General features: G+C 39.0%; 1 protein-coding gene across 5 annotated transcripts in view; it reads left to right on the top strand.

Annotated features, from left to right (window-relative positions):
* oplah (5-oxoprolinase, ATP-hydrolysing) overlaps positions 1-22,104 on the top strand; it is a 110,123-nt gene that overhangs the window by 26,001 nt on the left and 62,018 nt on the right. For all 5 annotated transcript variants that reach the window (XM_051666737.1, XM_051666735.1, XM_051666739.1 and 2 more), the window contains one exon: positions 20,128-20,266. In XM_051666737.1, the coding sequence (XP_051522697.1) occupies positions 20,128-20,266 (139 nt within the window). The remainder of the gene's footprint in view (positions 1-20,127; positions 20,267-22,104) is intronic.

Below are 22,104 nucleotides of genomic sequence, written 5' to 3' on the forward strand. Positions count from 1 at the left end.
GTTTTTTATGTGCTTATTCTCCATATTAATGACCACCCTATCACCTAAAAGTCTGGGGCAAAATAAAATTTGAGTGGCCAGTACCTCACACATAAAACTCTGAATCTTCAACCAAAATTCTTGGATCTTAACACACCCCTAAAGGACATGAGTTGTGTCTCCATCTTCTGATTGACATCGCCAGCAGGTGAGTGTGTCTTTAAGACCAAGGCTATACAATCTAGAGGGGGTCCTATAGAATCTATGTAAAATCTGAATTGTATAAGGTGCACCCTTGCATCTCTAGATTCAGACTTGATGTTATTTAGAATCTTAGCCCATACTCCCTCCTCCAATACCAAGTTTAAATCTTTCTCCCATAATCTCTTTGATAGAAGTTAAAGCTCCATCCCCCCCGACTCTGAATTAGCAGGGAGTAATACACTGATGCCTCATGAACTTTTCCAAAAGCAGTAATCACCACTCCCAGATTATCTGCCGCTTTGGGGGTGTAAACTATCCTAAAAACCATACAGGGCAGGTGGTGCAGCTGTAAATGCCTATAGAACTGAGATCTGGGAATCACAAAATGTTGAACCAAATTTTCAAAGGATCTCAACACTCCACTCTTATATAGGTCCCCGAGTGTAGTAACCCCCTCATGATCCACTCTGATCAGCAGAAAGGGGACTTATTAATACATAATTTGGGGTTCAGCCGTATGCTCGAGGCAACATTTAAATAAATGTCCGAATTAAACACTCTGGACACTTTTGTCCACACCGAGTGCAAATGCAAGACAACGGGGTGTAACTTAACTTCTCCGGTTAGTCTGATAGAAAGGCTTTGCAATGGCAAAATAGGGGCAAGAACTTCCTGTTCAATACAAAACCAGGGAGGGTCTCTCTCAGGTAGAAGAAACCAATGAGCTAAATGTCTGAGACCGAACTCATAATAATAAAACAAAATTTTGGATAGGCCTAGCCCACCTGATAGAATTCTTTAAAAGCATTATTAATATCAATGACTGAGGTAAAAATTTCACCACCAGCAGATTTCACTGAGGGAATGGTAGAGAAAGACTCAAAAGCTTCCCTGCTTTGTTCCCCAAATCAAAGTATAACTGTCTTGCCCTGAATAGCCAAAACTCAACCTTTCGCGATAAAATAGTATTATATCTGTATTTCAATCGGGACAATTCTCTGAGGCCATCAGATGACATTCAACGCTTCAGCTCTGCCTCAGTACTTTTAATATTCCCTTCCAACTCCACGAGTTCTTATGCTTTTGGACTTTTTGATGAATGAGGCATACTGTATGATCTGACCCCTAAGAACTGCTTTAAGTGCCTCCCAAGCCATGCCTACAGAGGACACTGAGGACCAGGGGCTGGTTGCACCAGCTATACGTACGTTACAACTTAGCCTAGTTGTTGCGTAAATGGGCACTAAGTCACAATTTACGCACTACTCAATATTACTTTTAAGCGTCTCTTCAGCATGAAACCGATCTAACGGTGCAGTTTTCAGAGAGTGTCACCCGGTGTCAAGTTTCAACACATTCAGAATGTATATAGGATATTAAAATGAATCCTTTCCAGCCTGTTGTATTAGTCTTTATCACCCTTCATTTATTTTAGATACAGTTCCTATGATATTGTTATTTACACAGGGCAAATATACTATTTATCAAATCTACTTTTATTACGTATCGTATTTTAATGGGGATATAATTTATTACAGCTTACAGTTACGTGAGCAAACAAGGGCTGAACATCAACGGTAACAAGATCTAATTGAAGTTCATGGCTTTTTAACACTTTTGTGTACAAATTTGAAGGCTACTTATTGGATAAATATGGGTAAATGTCATATTATGCGACTACACATTACTTTACGGAGAGCTTATGACCTACTAGCTGAGTCTTGCCTTAAGAACAGGTGGTGCAACCAAATTAAGCACTGACTTAGATACAAACTAACTAGTAGTTACTAAGCCCTTAGTGTGAACTTTACATCCTAACTTACGTGAGAACTTACGCACAGCTGGTGCAAACCTACCCAGTTGGTCTCCATATACACATTGATTTCAGCCTTTAGCATTTGTTGGAATTCAGGATTTTGCAAAAGGGATACATTAAAGCACCAACTATATGATTTATTTTTCTCTGTACGTGGCAACACCTCTAAACTCATCAGGGCGTGATCTGAGACTTAAGACGTTTCCAATTGAGCAATCCACAACAGATGAAATGAGGGACTTAGATAAAAACAAAAAAAAAACAATCTATTCTAGAATAAATCTTATGGACTGATGAAAAAAAAAATGTGTAGTCCCTACCAGATGGGTTCAAAAGTCTCCAAATATCCGTAAGGCCAAGATTTTTACACATCCTGTGAAGCATCAGTTTTGCTCTAGGGGGGCTTGCACACTTTTGCTTCACTATGATCAAGGACTGAATCCATCAATAGATTAAAGTCTCCTCACAATATTATATCATGAGGGGTACCAGCGGCTTGCAACATCCCTTCAAGATCTATAAAAAAGCCCTGATCATCAACGTTAGGTGCATTTATATTAGCCAAAATCAACCTTTGCCCCTGCATTTCTGCTAAAACAATAATGACTTTTCCTAATTTATCTTTAATCTGTTTGAGACATATGAATGGCAGATGTTTGCTTATCAATGTTTACTTATCAATGAACTTACTTGAGCCAGCACTAAAGAAAAAATGTCCACCCCATATCTTCCCAAATTTTTCAGCTTCCTGCAGGCAAAGATGTGTTTCTTGAAGATATGAACATATCATATTTCTTACGTTTAAGAAAATAAATAACCTTCTTGTTATGGGGTGCCCCAACCCATTCACATTCCATGTGGAGAGAGACAATCCACTCATATTAACATTTGACATTTTGACATATTAGAAAAAATAGATTGTGTGTCAAAAACAAGATTCTAAAGACCACATTCCAACATTAATGCAACAATCAAACCCCGAACTTTCCCCAGAACCAAACAAACAGAAAAAAGAAAAACGTGCACATTAACCCCACGCACGACAGCACCAACCGGCTTCCATCCATCTAAACTCAAACAGTCCGTGTACGCCTGTGAGAGCCCCCGCGGCAACTTTGCTGTCAGATTGCTCAAGTCTAGTGCTTCTATACAAATTTTGTGTGACAGAATTACATAACAGAAGAAAATCTATAAAACAAACTCCAGCCAATAGGCAGAATGAACACCAAGAATGTGTAGATTTATCCACATACTGTCCCGAAGGTGTGTTCCTCCCCAAAACAAGCTCCAGCCTCTAGCGGAACCAGTGCACACACACAAAAAAGAAAGAAAATTTCAGTTTCCTCGGACAGTCAAACGAATTTTCAGTGAGCCGGCTGTTTCATAAGTGCAGCAGATGACCTAATCATTCCAATGTCCTGCAAAAAATATTCCACAAAACAAACTCCATCCAATAGGATGCATAAGCAAAAAGAGCGTGCAGATTCATCCACAACTGTCCCGCAGGAGTGTTATTCCACAAAACAAACCAAACTCTAGCCACTAGGCAGAACTAGCACAAAAAGAAACAAAGAAGGCGCCCATTTTCCTCGGACGGTCAAGTGAATGTTCAGTGAGTCAGGTCCACTTGGTTGTAAAGCGAGCACCACACAATGACCTTGACTTTATAAAATACTTTGTGGCCGAACCTAAAAAAATAAAAGGCCCCAGCTTCCTTGGACGGTCAAGTGAATGTTCAGTGAGACAGGTTCACTTGCTGCAATGTGAGAATCACACCCTGACCTACTCACTCCGTTGACTTTATGAAGGCCAATGCTTGCTGTATGTAAATATTTTGTGGCCATCCTTAGTATCTATTCTCAGTTTGGCTGGAAACATCAGTGCAAAAGCGATCTTCCGTTGATGTAAGAGTTTCTTGCATTCCTTGAATTGATCATGTTTCTCTCTTATCAAATTCGCAAAGTCTGGGAACAAGAAAATGTTGTGGTTCTTCCAAGAAAGCCTTCCTTTACTCCTCGCCTCGCGTAACAAGATCTTTATCGGATGATCTCAGAAATTTGGCCAGAATTGATCGGGGCCGGTCTCCCTCCGCAGATCTCCGAGCCGGGACCCTGTGAGCTCGCTCAATTTCCAGCTTATGGCCTGTTATGTCAAGCAGACTTGGGAAGAGCTCTTCTAGGAATTTCACCATATCTCGGCCTTCTTCATTCTCAGGAATTCCAACAATTCGGACATTGTTTCGCCTATTATGATTCTCAAGGTCTTCCAACTTTTCCCAGACGCACTGCAAATCTGCCTTGGTCACTAGCAGGTTAGCAGCTAATTCCCTCTCCAATGACTCCAGATAATCGATCCGTTTCTCAACATCCCCCAATCTTGTAACCAACTCAGAGAATTTCGTCTCCATGGTCATAATCGATCGACGTATTAGAGTAAGATCCTCCAAGTCTGCAACAACCTTCTCCAGCATCACCGACATGCTCGACAGTTTCCGCTGAATCTCTCCTGCCGCACCGTCCAAACCGAGTCCCTGGTCTGCGGCCCTGTCTGGGGTATCAGCTTGAGCACGTAAGGGTCTTTTAATGTCTCCAGAGCCCAAGGATTTTGAATTCTTTGACATTGACTTCAAAGAACAGTTGGAAAAGTGTCAAATCTCACCAGTTTATGAAACAAAAAGAATTAAAAACTAGCAAAGTGCGCAGAGCTCGCCGTTCACACGTCCGACCCTCGCGTGGCGCCATGCGACTCCATATAATGCCAATATTAGTTATTTATGTGCAGTGCAAGTCATGGTTTAAAATTAATAAACTAAGTGTTAAGAGCCAGTGTTTTTTTTTTTGTGAACAGTGATTTTGTATGAACTGTAGTCATTAATCTTAATGTCTTTGAAGTTCATCCTGGATTAACTGCAGGAGTTCACATAAGCCTAGTTTCCATCCACTTTTCGCGCTATTTTGTTGTAGACAAAGTGAAAATGCATTAAAAAAAAAATTGCGAAATTTGCTGTCTTCTGCCTGTTTCCATTCAAATTACCTTTTATCTATAAAAATGGTGTGTGTGTGTGTGTGATGAATACACAATATATATTAATATTGGTCCTGATGTTGCGCCTATCACAGTATCACAACTGCATTGTCCCGCATATTTGTACAGCAACTTTTAACGACCAACTGAACTTGATTGTCATCTAAAATTAATTTTAGTATCATAATGCAATTTACATTTTCTGAAGAAGCTCAGCAAATGCGATCTGAGGTAAAGAGGGTTAGATTTAAAATATTTAATGTTCAAAAGCTCGTTTTCTGAAAGTGAACTCGGCATTGGACAAATAGTTCTGATTAGTTTATAGTCCTGAAAAAAGCATAGAACATTTTGAAAATGTCATTCAGCCGACTTTTTTTGATCTACGGAACAGGGTAAGGCTAATTTAAGTTTGTGTAAAGAAAAGGCAAGTATATAGGCCTAACAATATATATATATATTTTTTTTTTCATTTTGCAATTATTTATTTTATTTAATGCTTTATTTATTTGGTAGGCTAATTTATTTAATTTAATACAGGGAATTTTGCCGGCATTTTTTTTCAAAAGTATGCTAAACAATGATTTTATAAAATTGGGTTATTTTTGTGTTCCAAAAAAGCACACAGATGCTTTTCTCCTAGTATTGTGTATTTATTTGTAATTTAAAACATCTTTGTGCATAGAAATGTTTTTTTGTATTATGGGCTAATTCCATGACTGCCATCTATTATTTTGAATGGTGTGGAAAAGCAGCTTAAAAAAATAAAATGATGACTGCCGCAATTAAATTCATCGCAAACAGTTGCCATTAATTTGTTCTCTGTGCACTTGTTGTGCATGATACGAGATATTTGTGTTGGCAGTCCTGGAAGTGTCATGTTTGCAGCATCGGATCTATATGTCGTTAAGATCGATCCAAAATCACATACAATAAATTGGCTTTCAAGGATGTATACCTTCGTCATGATTAACAGGCTAACGACTGGGGTAAATTCTGTCATGTGACACTATTTTTGCGTTAATAATAATAATAATAAAGTTTATAAGCGCCTTTCAAGACTCTCAAGGACACTTTACATACATAGTCAAGTTTACAATAAGAACAAAAAAGATACAAATCTAAAATCACAAATCTACAAATTTTACAAATAAAAATATGCATAATCGTAAAAATGAATACATTCATAAATATAGGTTATTTGTAGTAAGCCAATTTAAAAAGGTGGGTTTTGAGGAGAGACCTGAAAGTGGAAAGACAATCACAATTATGGATATCTGGCGGTAAAAAGTTCCAGAGTCGTGGAGCAGCACTGCTAAAGGATCTGGACCCCATAGAAGTCAGACGAACCTAAGGTATCATAAGTGAGAGAGAGGAGCAGGATCTAAGAGTACAGGTAGGAGAATATATATGAAGAAGATCTAGAAGATAGGAAGGTGCTAGGCTATGAAGAGTCTTAAAAGTCAGTAAAAGAATCTTGTAATCGATACAAAATTTAACAGGAAGCCAGTGAAGTTGTTGAAGAATAGGAGTTATATGGACAGAGTTAGAAGTTTGTGAAAAAATCCGTGCAGCTGAGTATTGTACCAACTGTAATTTATACTGAAGTTTTTGTGGTAGACCAAATAGAAGGGAATTACAATAATCCAAACGAGACGTGACCAGAGCATGTACGAGAGTGACAGTGCTGTGAGTTGAAAGAGATGGACGAAGACAATTTATGGTGCGTAAGTGGAAGTAAGCAGTCTGGGTAATATTATTTACATGTGCTTCAAAAGAAAGAGTGCTATCCAGAATGACACCCAGACTTTTAACTTTGAAACAGGGAAGGACAGTGGAATTGTCAATGGTCAGAACAAAACGTTTTGAATTGACAGGATTATGCTTAGTACCTACAAGAAGTATCTCAGATTTATTACTGTTGAGTTTGAGGAAATTAGAAGAAAACCATGATTATATTTCAAGGAAACAGTTATGAAGGGAAAACAGTGGAAGAGAAGAATTTAGCTTGGTGGACATATAGAGCTGGGTGTCATCAGCATAGCAGTGAAAGTGGATTCCAAATTTCCTAAAAATATAACCAAGAGGTAGGAGATAGATTATAAATAATAAAGGGCCTAAGACTGATCACTGTGGAACTCCAATAGTAACTGGAGAGCACTGTGAACGAAAATATTTCAATTTAACGAACTGAGTGCGACCAGAGAGATAAAATTTAAACCAAGCGAGAGAAGTGCCTGTAATACCGATGCATAATAATCTCTCTAATAGAATATTGTGTGAGATAGTGTCAAAAGCTGCACTTAAATCAAGAAGAATGAGTATAGACAGAAGTCCTGCATCAGCTGAAATTAACAGATCATTAGTGATTTTGACCAAAGCAGTTTCAGTGCTGTGATGTGGGCAGAAACCTGATTGGAACTGTTTATAAAGGTTATTAGCTTGAAGATGTGTGTGAACCTAAGAAGCAACTATCCTTTCTAAAATGTTTGAAAGAAATGGTAAATTGGAGATAGGTCGGTAATTATCAAGTATTTGAGGATCTGAACCAGGTTTCTTCAGTATAGCACTGATCACAGCAGTTTTAAAAAATGACGGTACGCACCCTGAAATAAGAGATGATTGTATAATTTTAGTTATAATGGGAAGTAGGGAAGGTAAACAGGCTTTAACCAAATATGTAGGGAGGGGATCTAGCTGAGAAGTATATGATTTCGAATTACGAATAAAATTAGATATTTAATTATCTGTCGGGAGATCAAAACTCATAAGACTAGTTTGAGGATGTTCTTGAGATATTGGATAAGATGAACTACAAGCTAAATTACTCATGGCATTCAATTACTGATGAATGTTAGAGATTTTATCCTTAAAGTTCAGAAAATTGTTACAATAAGCTGTGGATTGCCTGTGAGCTGGAAGAGTATCAGGGGACCGAAGAAAGTTATTTACAGTAGAAAAGAGAGTTCTAGTATTACCCTCAGCAGACCTAATTAAATTAGTAAAGTGGTCTGATTTTGCCTTAAGAAGAGATTCCTTATATAATAACATATGATCATCATACATGCTTTTATGGATATTGAGACCGGTTTTAATGTAAAGATGTTCTAAGTGACGACCAAGAGCTTTAAGTTGATGTAATTCAGAGCTATACCAAGGAGCAGAATGAGAGAAAGAAACAGTACATGTTTTTAAAGGTGCTAGAATGTCCAGGGTATTTAAAAGACTGTCATTGTAATGGGAGACCAGTTCATCAAGAGTTGTTACATTTTCATTAATTGATAGATTATCAAGATGATTCGGGAGCACAGACAGATCAATATTCTTAATGTTACGAAATGAGATGTCACGACATACATTCACTTTTGATACTGGTAGATCAACATTAAAAGATACTAATTTGTGATCTGATATAGATAAATCTGATACAGTAGAGTTAATAGGTATTACATCAGAACAGCAGACAAGATCAAGAGGTTTCCAAACCAGTCTGGTAATGAATCCCGAGGTTGAAACAGGGAAACAAATAGAATAATATTAGCATAGATGCCATTACATTTTTTGCAGAGTTATGGATCATGATAAATGTTTCTGGTTCTGGCAGACCTAAATAAACTGTTCCACTCCTCCCTCAAGAAGTGAGTTTGTTTTACACCTCTCCAGCCAAGAGTACTCGAAGGGGAATAAAAACATAAGTTTTGTGTTACGCAGATCATGCACAAACGATTTATTGAGAATGTTGGCACCAGTTCCCCCAGTGCCTCTCAGTTTGCATCTCCCTTCTCCATTCACAGGGTCAGAAATGAGAGAGGAGGAAAGTTTGCACAAAAACAAGAGTCTTTAGCAAGTGTGTGGAAGCAGCGCCAATGCCGCTGAGATTAATGGGTCTCGGAGTGTCTGCTTATCTAGACGATCTACTGCTCTGCACACCGTCACAGCAGTAGGCAGAGATAGATATGAGAGCGCTGGTTTCTCATTTGGTCAATCTGGGATTCAATATAAACAAGACAAAGAGCTTGCCCTCACAGGAAATAATTTATCTGGGTCTCAGATTGAACTCCGATCTCTATCGAGCGTTTCTGTCAGTGGAACCCATGTGATCGATTCGCAGTTGTTTGTTCCTTTTTCAAAAAGAGAAAAAAAAAACATTCAGGTTGTGTCTATGCCTATTGGGTCTGATGGCCTCGACAGAGTCAGTCATTCCTTTGGGACAACTGCGACTGAGAGAGTTTCAGCATTGGATTGCAGTACAGCACTTGTGTTCTCGCCATCATTTAAATAGCAGAGTGAGAGTGATGTCAGAAGGGTTGCTCGCTCTTCATCACTGGAGAATCCCTGCTTTCCTTCATGAGGGAACACCTTTAGGTGCAGTCTCTCAGAGGAAAGTGGTGATGACAGATACGTCACTCACAGGTTGGTCCGCAGTGTGCGAAGGCAGAATAGTGAATGGGGTTGGGCCCGCTTCACTACAGAACGCGCACATAAACTTTCTGGAGTTACTGACAATGTTTCTAGTATTGAAGCACTTTGTACAGTTCTTTCAAAGCCACCATGTCCTAGTCAGATCGGACAACACAATAACAAAGGCATACATAAACAGACAAGGGGGCACACGTTCACAGCGACTTCACAGCCTGGCACAAAAGCTGATTGTGTGGAGCGGTGCATGCTTTCTCTTATTACAGGCAACACACGTTCCGGTAGCGATGAATGAGGGGGCGGATCTCCTGTCCAGTGGCAATCCTCTTTATGAAGAATGGAGACTTCACCTTCAGGTGATGAGTCAGCTGTGGGAGAGATACGGGCGAGCTGCCGTAGATCTCTTCGCATTGCACTAAAACACTCATTGCACTCTGCTCTTCTCTCTGGCAAGAGACAGTGCTCCTATTGGCGTGGATGCTGTAGCGCATCCTTGGCCAAACACGCTACTTAACCTAGTTTCCTCCACTGAATCTGATCATTCCAACTCTAAAAAGAGTAAGAGAATATGGTCACTCAGTCATACCGATCGCCCCGAACTGGCCAGGGAAACTATGGCTGGTGGAGATAGTTCAAGTGAACTCCTGTCAAAAGCGCAGGGGGAAATATTTCACCCCGCCCCAGACCGAATAGCTCTTTGGGCCTGGCCCGTGAGAGGCTTCATTTGAGTGAGTGTCACGGGTTTACCCCCCAGGGTGATTGAACCGATTCAGAGCATGAGAGTGGCTTCAACATGCTCCGTGTACGATCAGAAATGGGCTGTGTTTAAGCAGTGGTGTGCACACAGACACATTGTTCCATTTTTATGTTCAGTGGCAGATGTTTTGTGTTGTCTGCAGGAACTTTTAGATAAAGGCAGAGCCTTTTCTACCATCAAGGTTTATCTTGCTGCCATATCGATTTGTCATGTGGGAATTGACTCGAATACAATGGGCTAACACCCGCTTGTTTGCAGGTTTTTGAGGGGCGCAAGATGTTTGAAAGGGTGTCAAAACCACTGGTTCCGTCATGGGATCTGTCCGTGGTCTTAAACATGCATTCTCAGCCTCCCTTTGAGCCAGCTGAAAGTATAGAATTAAAGCTCCTTTCGCTAAACGCAGTGTGGAGGTGAGGCCGTGGTCAAGCGCCCATCTGGGGAGAGAGAAAGCTGTAAGGACATCCACCTGAGATGAACTGTGACTAATTACTATCTCTATATTCACAGGGAGAGTCGGGGGAGATAAAAAGGCAGAGAGAGGAGAGAAACGGGCAGACCAGAGTCTTCATGTCTGTTCCGTGAGAGAGAGTCTTGTGTTGTGTGAAGCTGAAAAGCGGACTGTTTATTTGAGTGATGCTGAAAAGCCGTTTTATGTTTTGAGTGAAGCTGTAAAGCAATTGCTGGTTATTTGTGAATAAAACGGACTCACGTGAACTGTGGAAACCGGTTCCTGCTTCCTCCTTTATCTGCCCAACCTGAACCTTTGTTACAGGCAGCTTTATCATTGGCTTAACAACTGTGATGCGGGTTAGTGAACTACATCAGTTCGTAACTCTTGTATGCGCTTTGCTGTGGATTTATCAAGAGTGTTTCTTAAAACAAATCCAGCCTTTGTGCCTAAGGTGAGTGACTCCACACTCAGCTGTAAGCCAGTGGATTTGCTAACTTTTCATTCGTCATCTTCACTGTTTGTGTCCAGTTTGTATTCTACATTTGTATGTGGAAAGAAAGCGGCATTGAGGAAGAGTAATCTGCTTTTTGTTTCTTGGGCTGATTCTCGTAAGGGCAGACCCATATCACGGCAGTGCCTGTCTCATTGGGTAATAGTTGCTATTATATTAAGTTATAATAGTCTGGGGTTGTGACCTCTGGAGGGCTTGAGAGCTCATTCTACAAGAGGCATGGCTAAATCATGGGTGTTGTTTAAGGGCATTTCAGTAAAGGACATTTGTGCAGCTGCGAGCTGGGCATCGCATCACACTTTTGTCCGATTTTATAGACTGGATGTTACAGAGCCGCCATTGGCTCATTCAGTCCTTGGTGTGGGTAGTCAATCTGCTGATGTGTAAGCATTAAACATTAAAAAAACAAACAAACAAAAAAAACACAACAATAACAGAGTTATTATGCACAAGTTCTTTCCATTCTTTGCAATTTTGATTGGGTGGGTGTACATTGGACACTACAAATCGGTTGATTGGTCTGCTTCAGACAGCATTTCTCCAATACTGGAGTTGGCTATATTTGATAGTGAGATATCAAATGAATGTTAGAAAGAGAACTTTAGGTTACTCATATAGCCCCGGTTCTCTGATAACAGGAGTAAGGTATCTCACCACACTTCCCTCCTTGCAGTTGCACAGAGAAGAGATATGCGGAGAAAGAAGTAGGCACCTATGACTGGTGATTGGTCTGTCCACTGGCTGATGGGGTGTTATTGGTGCTTACAGGATTGGCCACGCCCGAGGTGTTACCCATAATGAGATGCCTCACTCCTGTTTTCAGAGAACCAAGGTTACATGAGTAACAAAGTTCTTTAGAGCAGTGTTTCTCTACTGGTGGGTCGTGATCCAAAAGTGTGTCGCAGGTCAATTCGGTCTGGGTCACGGACAGCAGGGAAAGAACAATGACATGGTTCTCTCATTAAAAATATACCAAACTGTGGAGGATGGAAGATTTAGTTTTTTTTACTGCTCTGGCAAGAGCACCTATGAATAAAAAGTCAGACCATTGATGTTCTAGTGTGGATGAAATGAAAGCTTTGGTGACTGAAACCTGGAGGAAACTTTCACCACAATTTTTACAGAAATATGTTGATTCTATGCCCAGACGTTGTCAAGAAGTTCTGCAGATGAAAAGATTGCAAAATAAAACACATGAACATGTAATCTTTAATGAACCATTATCAAGTGTCCAAATAATTTTTTGTCTTAATTCTAAACCATATATTTGTTTTTTTTATCATTCAAAATGTAACAAGCTTTTTTTTTTCTTTTTTTTTTTTTTGTTAAATGTGTTGCTTGAAAAGGGTGCTAAAGTTATCTTTCTTTACAATAAATGCAAATTGGATTCATATTTTGTTCTCAAATGCAGAGGAATTCATGCATTTTTAAGTTCAGCTTAAGCGTCCAAATACTTTTTGGGGCCTGTGTGTGTGTGTGTGTACACCGATCAGCCACAACATTAAAACCACCTACCTAATTTTGTGTAGGTCCCCCTCGTGCCGCCAAAACAGCACCAACCCACTTAGATGCTATTCTTCTCACCAAAATTGTACAGAGCTGTTATCTGAGTTACAATAGACTTTGTCAGTCGAACTAGTCTGTCCATTCTCTGTTGACTTCTCTCATCAACAAGGCATTTCCGTCCACAGAACTGCCACTCACTGGATGTTTTTTGTTTTTGGCACCATTCGGAGTAAATTCTAGAGATTGTTGTGTATGATAATCCCAGGAGATCAGTAGTTACAGAAATACGCAAACCAGCCTATCTGGCACCAACAATCATGCCACGCTCCAAATCACTGAGATCACATTTTTACCCATTCTGATGGTTTTGGTGGCACGAGAGGGGACCTACACAATATTAGGTAGGTGGTTTTAACATATGTCTTCAACAATAACGGCATGAGGCTGATGAATTGATGAAAATGTTTATGCCATTCTATATAAAATTGTTGCAGTGATTTTGCCCATCTGTAGTCTATATTGATTTAAATTAATTTATTTTTAAGAGTTGGAAAAGATTCTCTCTCTCCTTGCTCCAAAAATATGTGCTATGCAAACTGTTTACAAACTCCCTGTTATCTCGTCTGTCTAAAATTACTTTGTAATAGACATGCACAGAAACGGCAGTGAATAAATATTCCGTTACAGTGGAAAATAAGGCATTTACATGAGCCATACATACATTGCATTCAGAAAGTATTCAGACCCCTTCATTTTTTTCCCCTTTTTGTTATGTTGCAGCATTATGCTAAAATGCTTTTTTAAAAAAGCATTTTTTTAACTGAAATATCACATTGACATAAATGTTCAGACCCTTTGCAATGACACTTGAAATTTAGATCAGGTGTATCCCATTTCTCTGGATCATCATTGAGATGTTTCTATACTTTGATTGGAGTCCACCTGTGGCAAATTAAATTAATTGGACATGATTTGGAAAGGCACACACCTGTGTTACACCTTAAAAATAGAATGCAACAAAACGAGAGTATCAAAAATGGGCACATTTATTTGTAGCTCAGTATGTAAAAAGACATCAAAACTCTGTAGTTTACAAAACCTGGGAAAAAGAGTCAGCACACGGCCGAGCGCCTTAAACAAGGTGGCTATAGCTCTCGCACATCCGTCTCCCATTGCACACCTCAGCCATGGATCACTCGATTTACATAGGATGGAACACACTGCGCGCCGGTGCGCCCCATCAATAATCAGTTCCATTGGCTACAGTACACCTGAGAGCAATCAGTAGAGAGAGAGAGAAAGACATCACACACACACACACACCACATACTTAATGCACACAAATGATACGGCCGAGAGGGTATTTAAGAGTTTCAATAAATTAACATGACAACATTGAGTACCTGTTAATTAGCAACTATGTAGCTGTCATTAGGCTCAACTTTCACCATCTCACAAGATCCTGCAAATTTGGCCTGGAAAGGAGAACATACAACAGGTACCAAAAGACATTGATGCACCAAAGACATTGAGATGCTCACGGTGTCTTTGCGCCTGTATTACTTGCCAAGGACATTTCCCCAGATATTTGTGTCTGTGGTTTACATTCACCCAAAAGCGATTGAGCGTGAGGCCACCAAGTACGTGGAGGAGTGTATGCAACCTTCATTTTTTATCCCCTGAGGCACCGATATTAATAATGGGTGATTTTAACAATTGTTTGCTGGACAAAACATAAAAAAAATATGCAGTGTTATGTTACATGTCCCACTAGACACAACAGGATCTTGGACCAATGTTACGGCTCAATAAAGGCTGCATACAAATCCATCTCACTTCCTCTCTTTAGTAAGGCTGACCATGATGGTGTTCATCTTATACCATGTTATTGTACTACTTTAAAGAGGGGGGAAGTTCAAGTTAGAACTCTGATACATTGGAATGAATATTCTACTGTGGTGTTGCAAGGATGTTTGGACAGTACTTCATGGAATGTGTTTATTGAGTCATCGGAGGACATTGATGAGCTTAATGATGTAGTTAGCTCATGGGTAACATATTGTGTTGACTCATTTATCCCTGACTAAGTTGTTAAGATATACCCAAACAGTAAGCCATGGGTGAGTAAACATCTTAAACACCTAAGTGTTTATTGAACAAGAAAAAATCTGCTTTCTGCTAAAATCTGCTAAAAAAACAGTTTAAACACGAAATTAAGAGAGCAAAATTAAGTTATAAGGATAATGAGTTGAAACTAAGGAAGAATTGTCTTGGTTCTGTATGGGACAGTTTAAAAACAATGACTGAAAAGAGTGGAAGTAAGTGGTTTTAAGTCAGAAATTGTTCCTGCAGAGGAATTTTATCAATTTTATACTAGATTTGAGGAGCAGAATCATAGTATGGATCATGTAGTTTCTAAACACCTTATACAGGATGGTAGTCAAATAGAAACTTGTTTTAAGGATGAGTGTGTTATAAAACTGTTTAAAAAGTGCTAAACTATAGTGAGTCGTGGTCCAGATGGAATCGGTGGTAGGGTGCTCAATCAGTGTGCAGAGCAATTGGGTCCAATTTTTACCTTTATTTTTAACTGGTCGATCAACACATTATGTTCCGAAACTTTGGAAACAGTCCATTATGGTTTCTTTTGGTGAATATAATCACCCTAAGAGTTTGAAAGACTGTAGACCAGTGGCCCTGACTTCACTTGTTATGAAGACATTTGAGAAATTGATAAAATATAATTTAATAGAAACAAATAACTTACTGGACCCGATGCAGTTTGCCTATTGAACCAGTAGAGGTGTTCAGGACACAACACTGACCTTGCTTGATTTGTTATACAAACATCTGGAGGTAAGTGGTAATCATGCAAGGTTATTATTTGTAGACTTCTGTGATGAGGAGGAGGCTGGGGCCGGGCCGTGAGGGTACACGCTGGCCCTGAATCGGGCTAATCAGCCAGGAGGGGGATAAAGACTAGCCGGAAGCGACAGTTTGAGAGAGAGAGAGCCGCTGTGTGTCTACAGTTGAAGTCAGAAGTTTACGTACACTTAGGTTGTAGCCATTCAAAAAATAAAACATTTTAACCACTCTGCAGATTTCATATTAGCAAACTATAGTTGGCCAAATTAGTATGGCCAAGTCGTTTAGGACATGAACTTTGTGCATGACATGAGTAATTGTTTCCAACAATTGTTAACGGACAGATTGTTTTACTTTTTAATTGACTATTTCGCAATTCCAGTGGGTCAGAAGTTTACATACACTAAGTTAACTGTGCCTTTAAGCAGCTTGGAAAATTCCAGAAAATGATGTCAACCCTTTAGCCAATTAGCTTCTGATAGGCTAATTGGAGTCAATTGGAGGTGTACCTGTGGATGTATTTTAAGGCCTACTTTCAAACTCATTTTGACATCATAGGAAATGACCTCCACAAGTCTGGTTCATCCTTGGGAGCAATTTCCAAATGCCTGAAGGTACACAAGTATAAACATCATGGGACCACGCAGCCATCATACCGCTCAGGAAGGAGAAGCATTCTGTCTTCTATTGATGAACATAGGGGGTCACGTGACACCATGCGAGGAGCGGATGTGTGAACGGCGAGCTCTGCACACTTTGCTAGTTTTATTACTATTTGTGTTGTAAACCAGTGAGATTTGATACACCCTGATTCTTAACTATTCTAGGAAGACAATATGTCAAAAATTCTAAATCCTCAGGCTCTGGAGACATTAAAATACACTTACGTGCTCAAGCTGATTCCCCCGAGAAAAAGGCTGAAAGCCCCAGACTCAATTCGGACAGTGAACTGAAAGAAATCCGGTGTGAATTGATGAATGTGTTGGCAATGCTGACGAAGGTCATAGCTGACTTGGAGGATCTTGCTGTAATATGTCGACAGCAAAGTTCTACGGGGGCTCTCGTATGCGTACATGGACTGTTAGGGTTTAGAGGAATGGACGCCAGTTGGCGCTGTCGTGCACGATTTTCTTTTTTCTGTTTTTTTTTGTTTTTTTTTTTTCTGGGGAAAGTTTGGGGGTTGATTGTTGCACCAATGTGGAATGTGGTCTTTATAATTTTATTTTTGACACACAATGTATTTTTTCTTATATGTCAAAATGTCAAATGTTAATATGAATGGATTGTCTCTCTCCACGTGGAATGTGAATGGGCTGGGTACCCCATAAAAACAAGGAAGGTTATTTATTTTCTTTAACGTAAGAAATATGATAGTGTTTCTTCAAGAAATGCATCTTTCAGGGAAAGTTATTACATTGATAAGTAAACATCTACAATTCAAATGTCTCAAACAGATTAAAGATAAATTAGGAAGAGTCGTTGTTTTAGCAGAAATTCAGGGACAAAGGTTGATTTTGGCTAATATTTACGCACCTAACACTGATGATCAGGGCTTTTTTATAGATCTTGAAGGGATGTTGCAAGTCGCTGGCACCCCTCGTGATATAATATTGGGAGGAGACTTTAATCTATTGATGAATTCAGTCCTTGATCATAGTGAAGCAAAAGTGTGTAAGCCCCCTAGAGCAACACTGATGCTTCACAGGATGTGTAAAAATCTTGGTCTTGCAGATATTTGGAGACTTTTGAACCCACCTGGTTATAGATATATATTTTTTTTTCATCAGTCCATAAGATTTATTCAGAATAGATTTTATATATATATATATATATATATAAGTCACTCATTTCATCTGTTGGAAACATCTTAGTCTCAGATCACGCCCTGGTGAGTTTAGAGGTTTTGCCACATACGGAGAAAAAGAAATCATATAGTTGCCGTTTTAATGTGTCCCTTTTGCAAAATCCTGAATTTCAGCAAATGTTTAAGGCTGAAATCAGTGTTTATATGGAGACCAACTGGTCCTCAGTATCCTCTGTGGGCGTGGCTTGGGAGGCACTTAAGGAAGTTCTTAGGGGCCGAATCATACAATATGCCTCATTCATCAAAAAATCCAAAGCACGAAAACTCGTGGATTTGGAAGGAATATTAAAAGTGCCGAGGCAGAGCTGAAGCGCCGAATGTCGCCTGATTGAAATACAGATATAATACTATTTTGTCGCAGAAGGTGGAGTTTTGGCTATTCAGGGCAAGTCATACTTTAATTTGGGGAACAAAGCAGGGAAGCTTTTGGCTAGATATATGAAGCAAAGAGAGTCTTTTTCTACCATTCCCTCAGTGAAATCTGCTGGTGGTGAAATATTTACCTTGGCCATTGATATTAATAATGCTTTTAAATAATTCTATCTCGATCTCTATAGTTCCACGTCTTCGTCTACTGATGAAGATATTAGAATCTTTATGGAACCATTAGAACTTCCTAAACTGACGACTGCACAAAACAAAAACCCTTGATTCTGAAATAAACTTGGAGGAGCTTGTCGAGGTAATTAAAGCCTTTCGAGGTAATTAAAGGTTCCAGGGCCAGATGGCTTTGCTGCTGAATTTGTGAGATCTTATGCTACAGATCTGGCTCCAATTTTGTTAGAAGTTTATACGGAATCATTAAAGAATGGAAAGCTTCCACCAACCATGACACAAGCCTGGATCAGTCTGATTCTTAAAAAGGATAAAGATCCAAGCGAGTGCAAGAGTTACCGTCCAATTTCCCTGATCCAGCTAGACGTAAAAATATTCTCAAAAATTCTGGCTAACCAGTTAAGTTATGACATTTCTTTTACATATAGATCAGGTGGGGTTTATTCGGAGCCGCAGCTCTTCTGATAACATTAGGCGTTTCATCAATATCATATGGTCAGTGGCAAATGATCAGACTCCGGTTCACTTGACGCCGAAAGGGCGTTTGATATGGTAGAATGGGATTATCTTTTTAAGATTTTGGAAATATACGGGTTTGGGAACACTTTTATTGGATGGATTAAGTTACTTTATAGCCATCCGGTAGCGGCGGTACAAACAAATGGATTCATTTGAGATTATTTTACTCTTGATAGGGGCACCTGGCAGGGTTGCCCTCTTTCCCCATTATTGTTCTGTCTTGCCCTGGAGCCATTAGCAGCTGCGATAAGAAAGGAGGATGATTTTGTAATATATATATATACCGATCAGCCACAACGTTAAAACCATTGCCTTGTATTGTGTAGGTCCCCCTCGTGCCGCCAAAACAGCGTCAACCCACTTCTCAGAATAGCATTCTGAGATGCTATTCTTCTCACCACAATTGTACAGAACATTTATCTGAGTTACCATAGACTTTGTCGGTTAAAACCAGTCTGGCCATTATCTGTTGGCCTCTCTCATCAACAAGGCATTTCCATCCACGGAACTGCCGCTCTCTGGATGTTTTGTTTGTTTTTGGCAACATTAAAACATCTTTTATGAAGGATTTTATGAAAAGTATATGGGGAAAAAATACTTCCTGAATCCAGATGGCTGAATAAGTGCACTGTTGGGCTCTATCAGAGTAAGTTATGGGAGGACTGACATGCGTAGCCCCACCCCATATGTATCCCTGCCCCATTCTGCGGGCTGTAGTCAGGCCTTTCTCGTGTGTGATGCCATAGACTATTTAGCAGAGATGGGCCACTTCTATTAAAATAAATGGGAGAAATTGGAATGCCCAATGGATGTAGAAAGGAAGTCCCGCCTTACAGGTAAAAGTGCCAATCACCCTTTAGATTCAGACATCGCCTGTCAATCAACTCGAGAATGCGCATGCACATTAGCTTTTCAATTTGGGAAAATGTTTTTTTGTGTGTGTATGTGTGTAAACTGAGGTAAAGATGCACAATTTATGATACCAGTGTTGTCAGGTTTTACTGCTGATTTAAAATATGTTCTTTGATCGTAATCTTGACCAACCGTTTTGGATATTTTGGTCTTTCCTCTTTCAAGTAGATAGGAGCTGTACTGTCATGTGACAGAAATAGCCTCCCGAGAGCATTCCAAACATGGCCAACAGAGGACTGACTTGCTAGAAAGACTTTTGTGGCACTACTGATGCAAAAATTATGACACGTAATAATTATTTTATTAATATTTAAATATTAATAATAGTAGCAATGTGTCTTACCGTAATACAGTGATCTTTTCTGACAATTATCATACAGTTAAATGCTCATACTGTTACACCCCTAAAAACAATGCAGGATTAAATGATTAGTACACACAAAAATGAAAATTCTGTCATGATTTACTCACCATCATGTCATTCCAAACCAGAATCGCTTTCTTCTGTGAAAAACAAAAAAGCTTCTCTTTCTATATAATAAAAGCAGACAGTGACCAGGGGCTGTCAAGCTTCAAGCATGACAAAAATAATCATCATTAAACACCATAAACGTACCATATATGTACCATAAGAATTAGTCCATGTGACTTGCTTGGTATATTCCAAGTCTTCAGAGGCCATATGTATGCTTTATGTGATGGACAGACAGAAATTAGGTTTTAATTATTGACTTATTTGTTTATACAGGCACATCTACAGATGTGAGCCGTTACGCTGGTCAGTATGAACACGTGTTTGAAGCGACTATCGCAGGAATCACCCTGCAGGCGCCGCAGCTGGACATCAGTACTGTAGCGGCCGGCGGAGGCTCTCGACTGTTTTTCAGGTAACCAACACACACTGCTGTACAGCCACTGAGTCGTACAGTCTGCCTTTATTATTTTTGTGTTTTGAGTTTCTGTTTCTGTTTTTGGTTTCCTTTGTATTCCTCAGATGTATACTTCTATGAACACGCGTTAGTATAAAAGGTATTTTGGAGCAACATGGTCATGTGAAACAGGCAATAAATACTGATATGGAATTGACCTGGATAAAGCACTTTTGGAGCAGCGATTGCAGACATATATCAGACAGTGGAGTATAGCGGGACTTCACATTAGGACTGCAAAAACGAATCAATAAAAATTAAAAAATTTGTAGTTGACAGCAAATGTCATTATCAGTTATTAGGATCTGTGCTCTTGTATTTTATTTTTAAAACCTGTTGTTTTTTTTGTTTTTTGTTTTTTTTGTTGTTTTTTTTTTTTGCAAACAATGTATAGCATACATTTCTTAGGTTGGTCCTGTGGCATTTGACATTGATGTTATCATTGATGGTGTGATGTATCTTGCACAATCTGTACACCTTCACACTTTTTTTTTAATAACTTTGAATTTGCACATTGGTTGAAGGAGAGCATGAGACAAAATGGAATGACATTTTCAGTATATGTTTTCTAAATAACTCTCCCAATAAAATGTTAATGATAAAATTTGTGTTTTATCCAATTAAACCAACAAATTATGGATAGATTATTGAAACAAAAAAAAACAAAAAAAAAAAAGGCTTAAATGGAATATATCCAGATATAATAACATTCTTAGAGCTCTGTTGTAGAATACTAATCCAGATTAAAGAACCCAGAATAGTGTCATCTAAATTCAGTGGATCTTTGAAAATGTGCAGTTATATATGCTGTGTGTGTGTGTGTGTGTGTGTGTGTGTGTGTGTATGTATATGTATATATATATATATATATATATATATATATATATATATATATATATATATACACACATACATACACTGAGTAGCCACAACATTAAAACCACCTGCCTAATATTGTGTAGGTCCCCCTTGTGGCACCAAAACAGCACCAGTCTGACGGTCTGGTTTGAGTATTTCTGTAAATGCTGATCTCCTGGGATTTTCACACACAACAGTCTCTACTCCAAATGGTGCCAAAAACAAAAAACATCCAGTGAGCAGCAGTTCTGTGGATGGAAATTCCTTGTTGATGAGAGAAGTCAACAGAGAATGGCCAGACTGGTTCGAACTGACAAAGTCTACGGTATCTCAGATAACCGCTCTTTACAATTATGGTGAGAAGAATAGCATCTCAGAATGCTATTCTGAGATGCTGGTTGGCGCTGTTTTGGCAGCACGAGGAAGACCTACACAATATTAGGCAGGTGGTTTTAATGTTGTGGCTGATCTGTGTGTATATATACACTACCGGTCAAAAGTTTTGAAACACTTGACTGAGATGTTTCTCATGATCTTAAAAATATTTTGATCTGAAGGTGTATGCTTAAATGTTTTAAATTAATTTTGTAGACAAAAATATAATTGTGACACCATATTAATTTATTTCATTATAAAACTAAAATTTAATAATAAAAAAAAGTTTTTGAAATTGATGACTTGGACCAAATAATCAAGAAAAGCAGCCAATAAGTGCCCAACATAGATGGGAACTCCTTCAATACTGTTTAAAAAGCATCCCAGGGTGATACCTCAAGAAGTTGGTTGAGAAAATGTCAAGAGTATAAAGTGACTACTTTGAAGATGATAAAATATAACACAGTTTTGATTTATTTTGGATTTTGTTTTGTCACAACATAATTCCCATAGTTCCATTGATGTTATTCCATAGATTATTATAATAAAGAATGAGTAAGTGT

Source organism: Myxocyprinus asiaticus, chromosome 32, assembly GCF_019703515.2.
Source record: "Myxocyprinus asiaticus isolate MX2 ecotype Aquarium Trade chromosome 32, UBuf_Myxa_2, whole genome shotgun sequence".
Lineage (NCBI taxonomy): Eukaryota > Metazoa > Chordata > Actinopteri > Cypriniformes > Catostomidae > Myxocyprinus > Myxocyprinus asiaticus.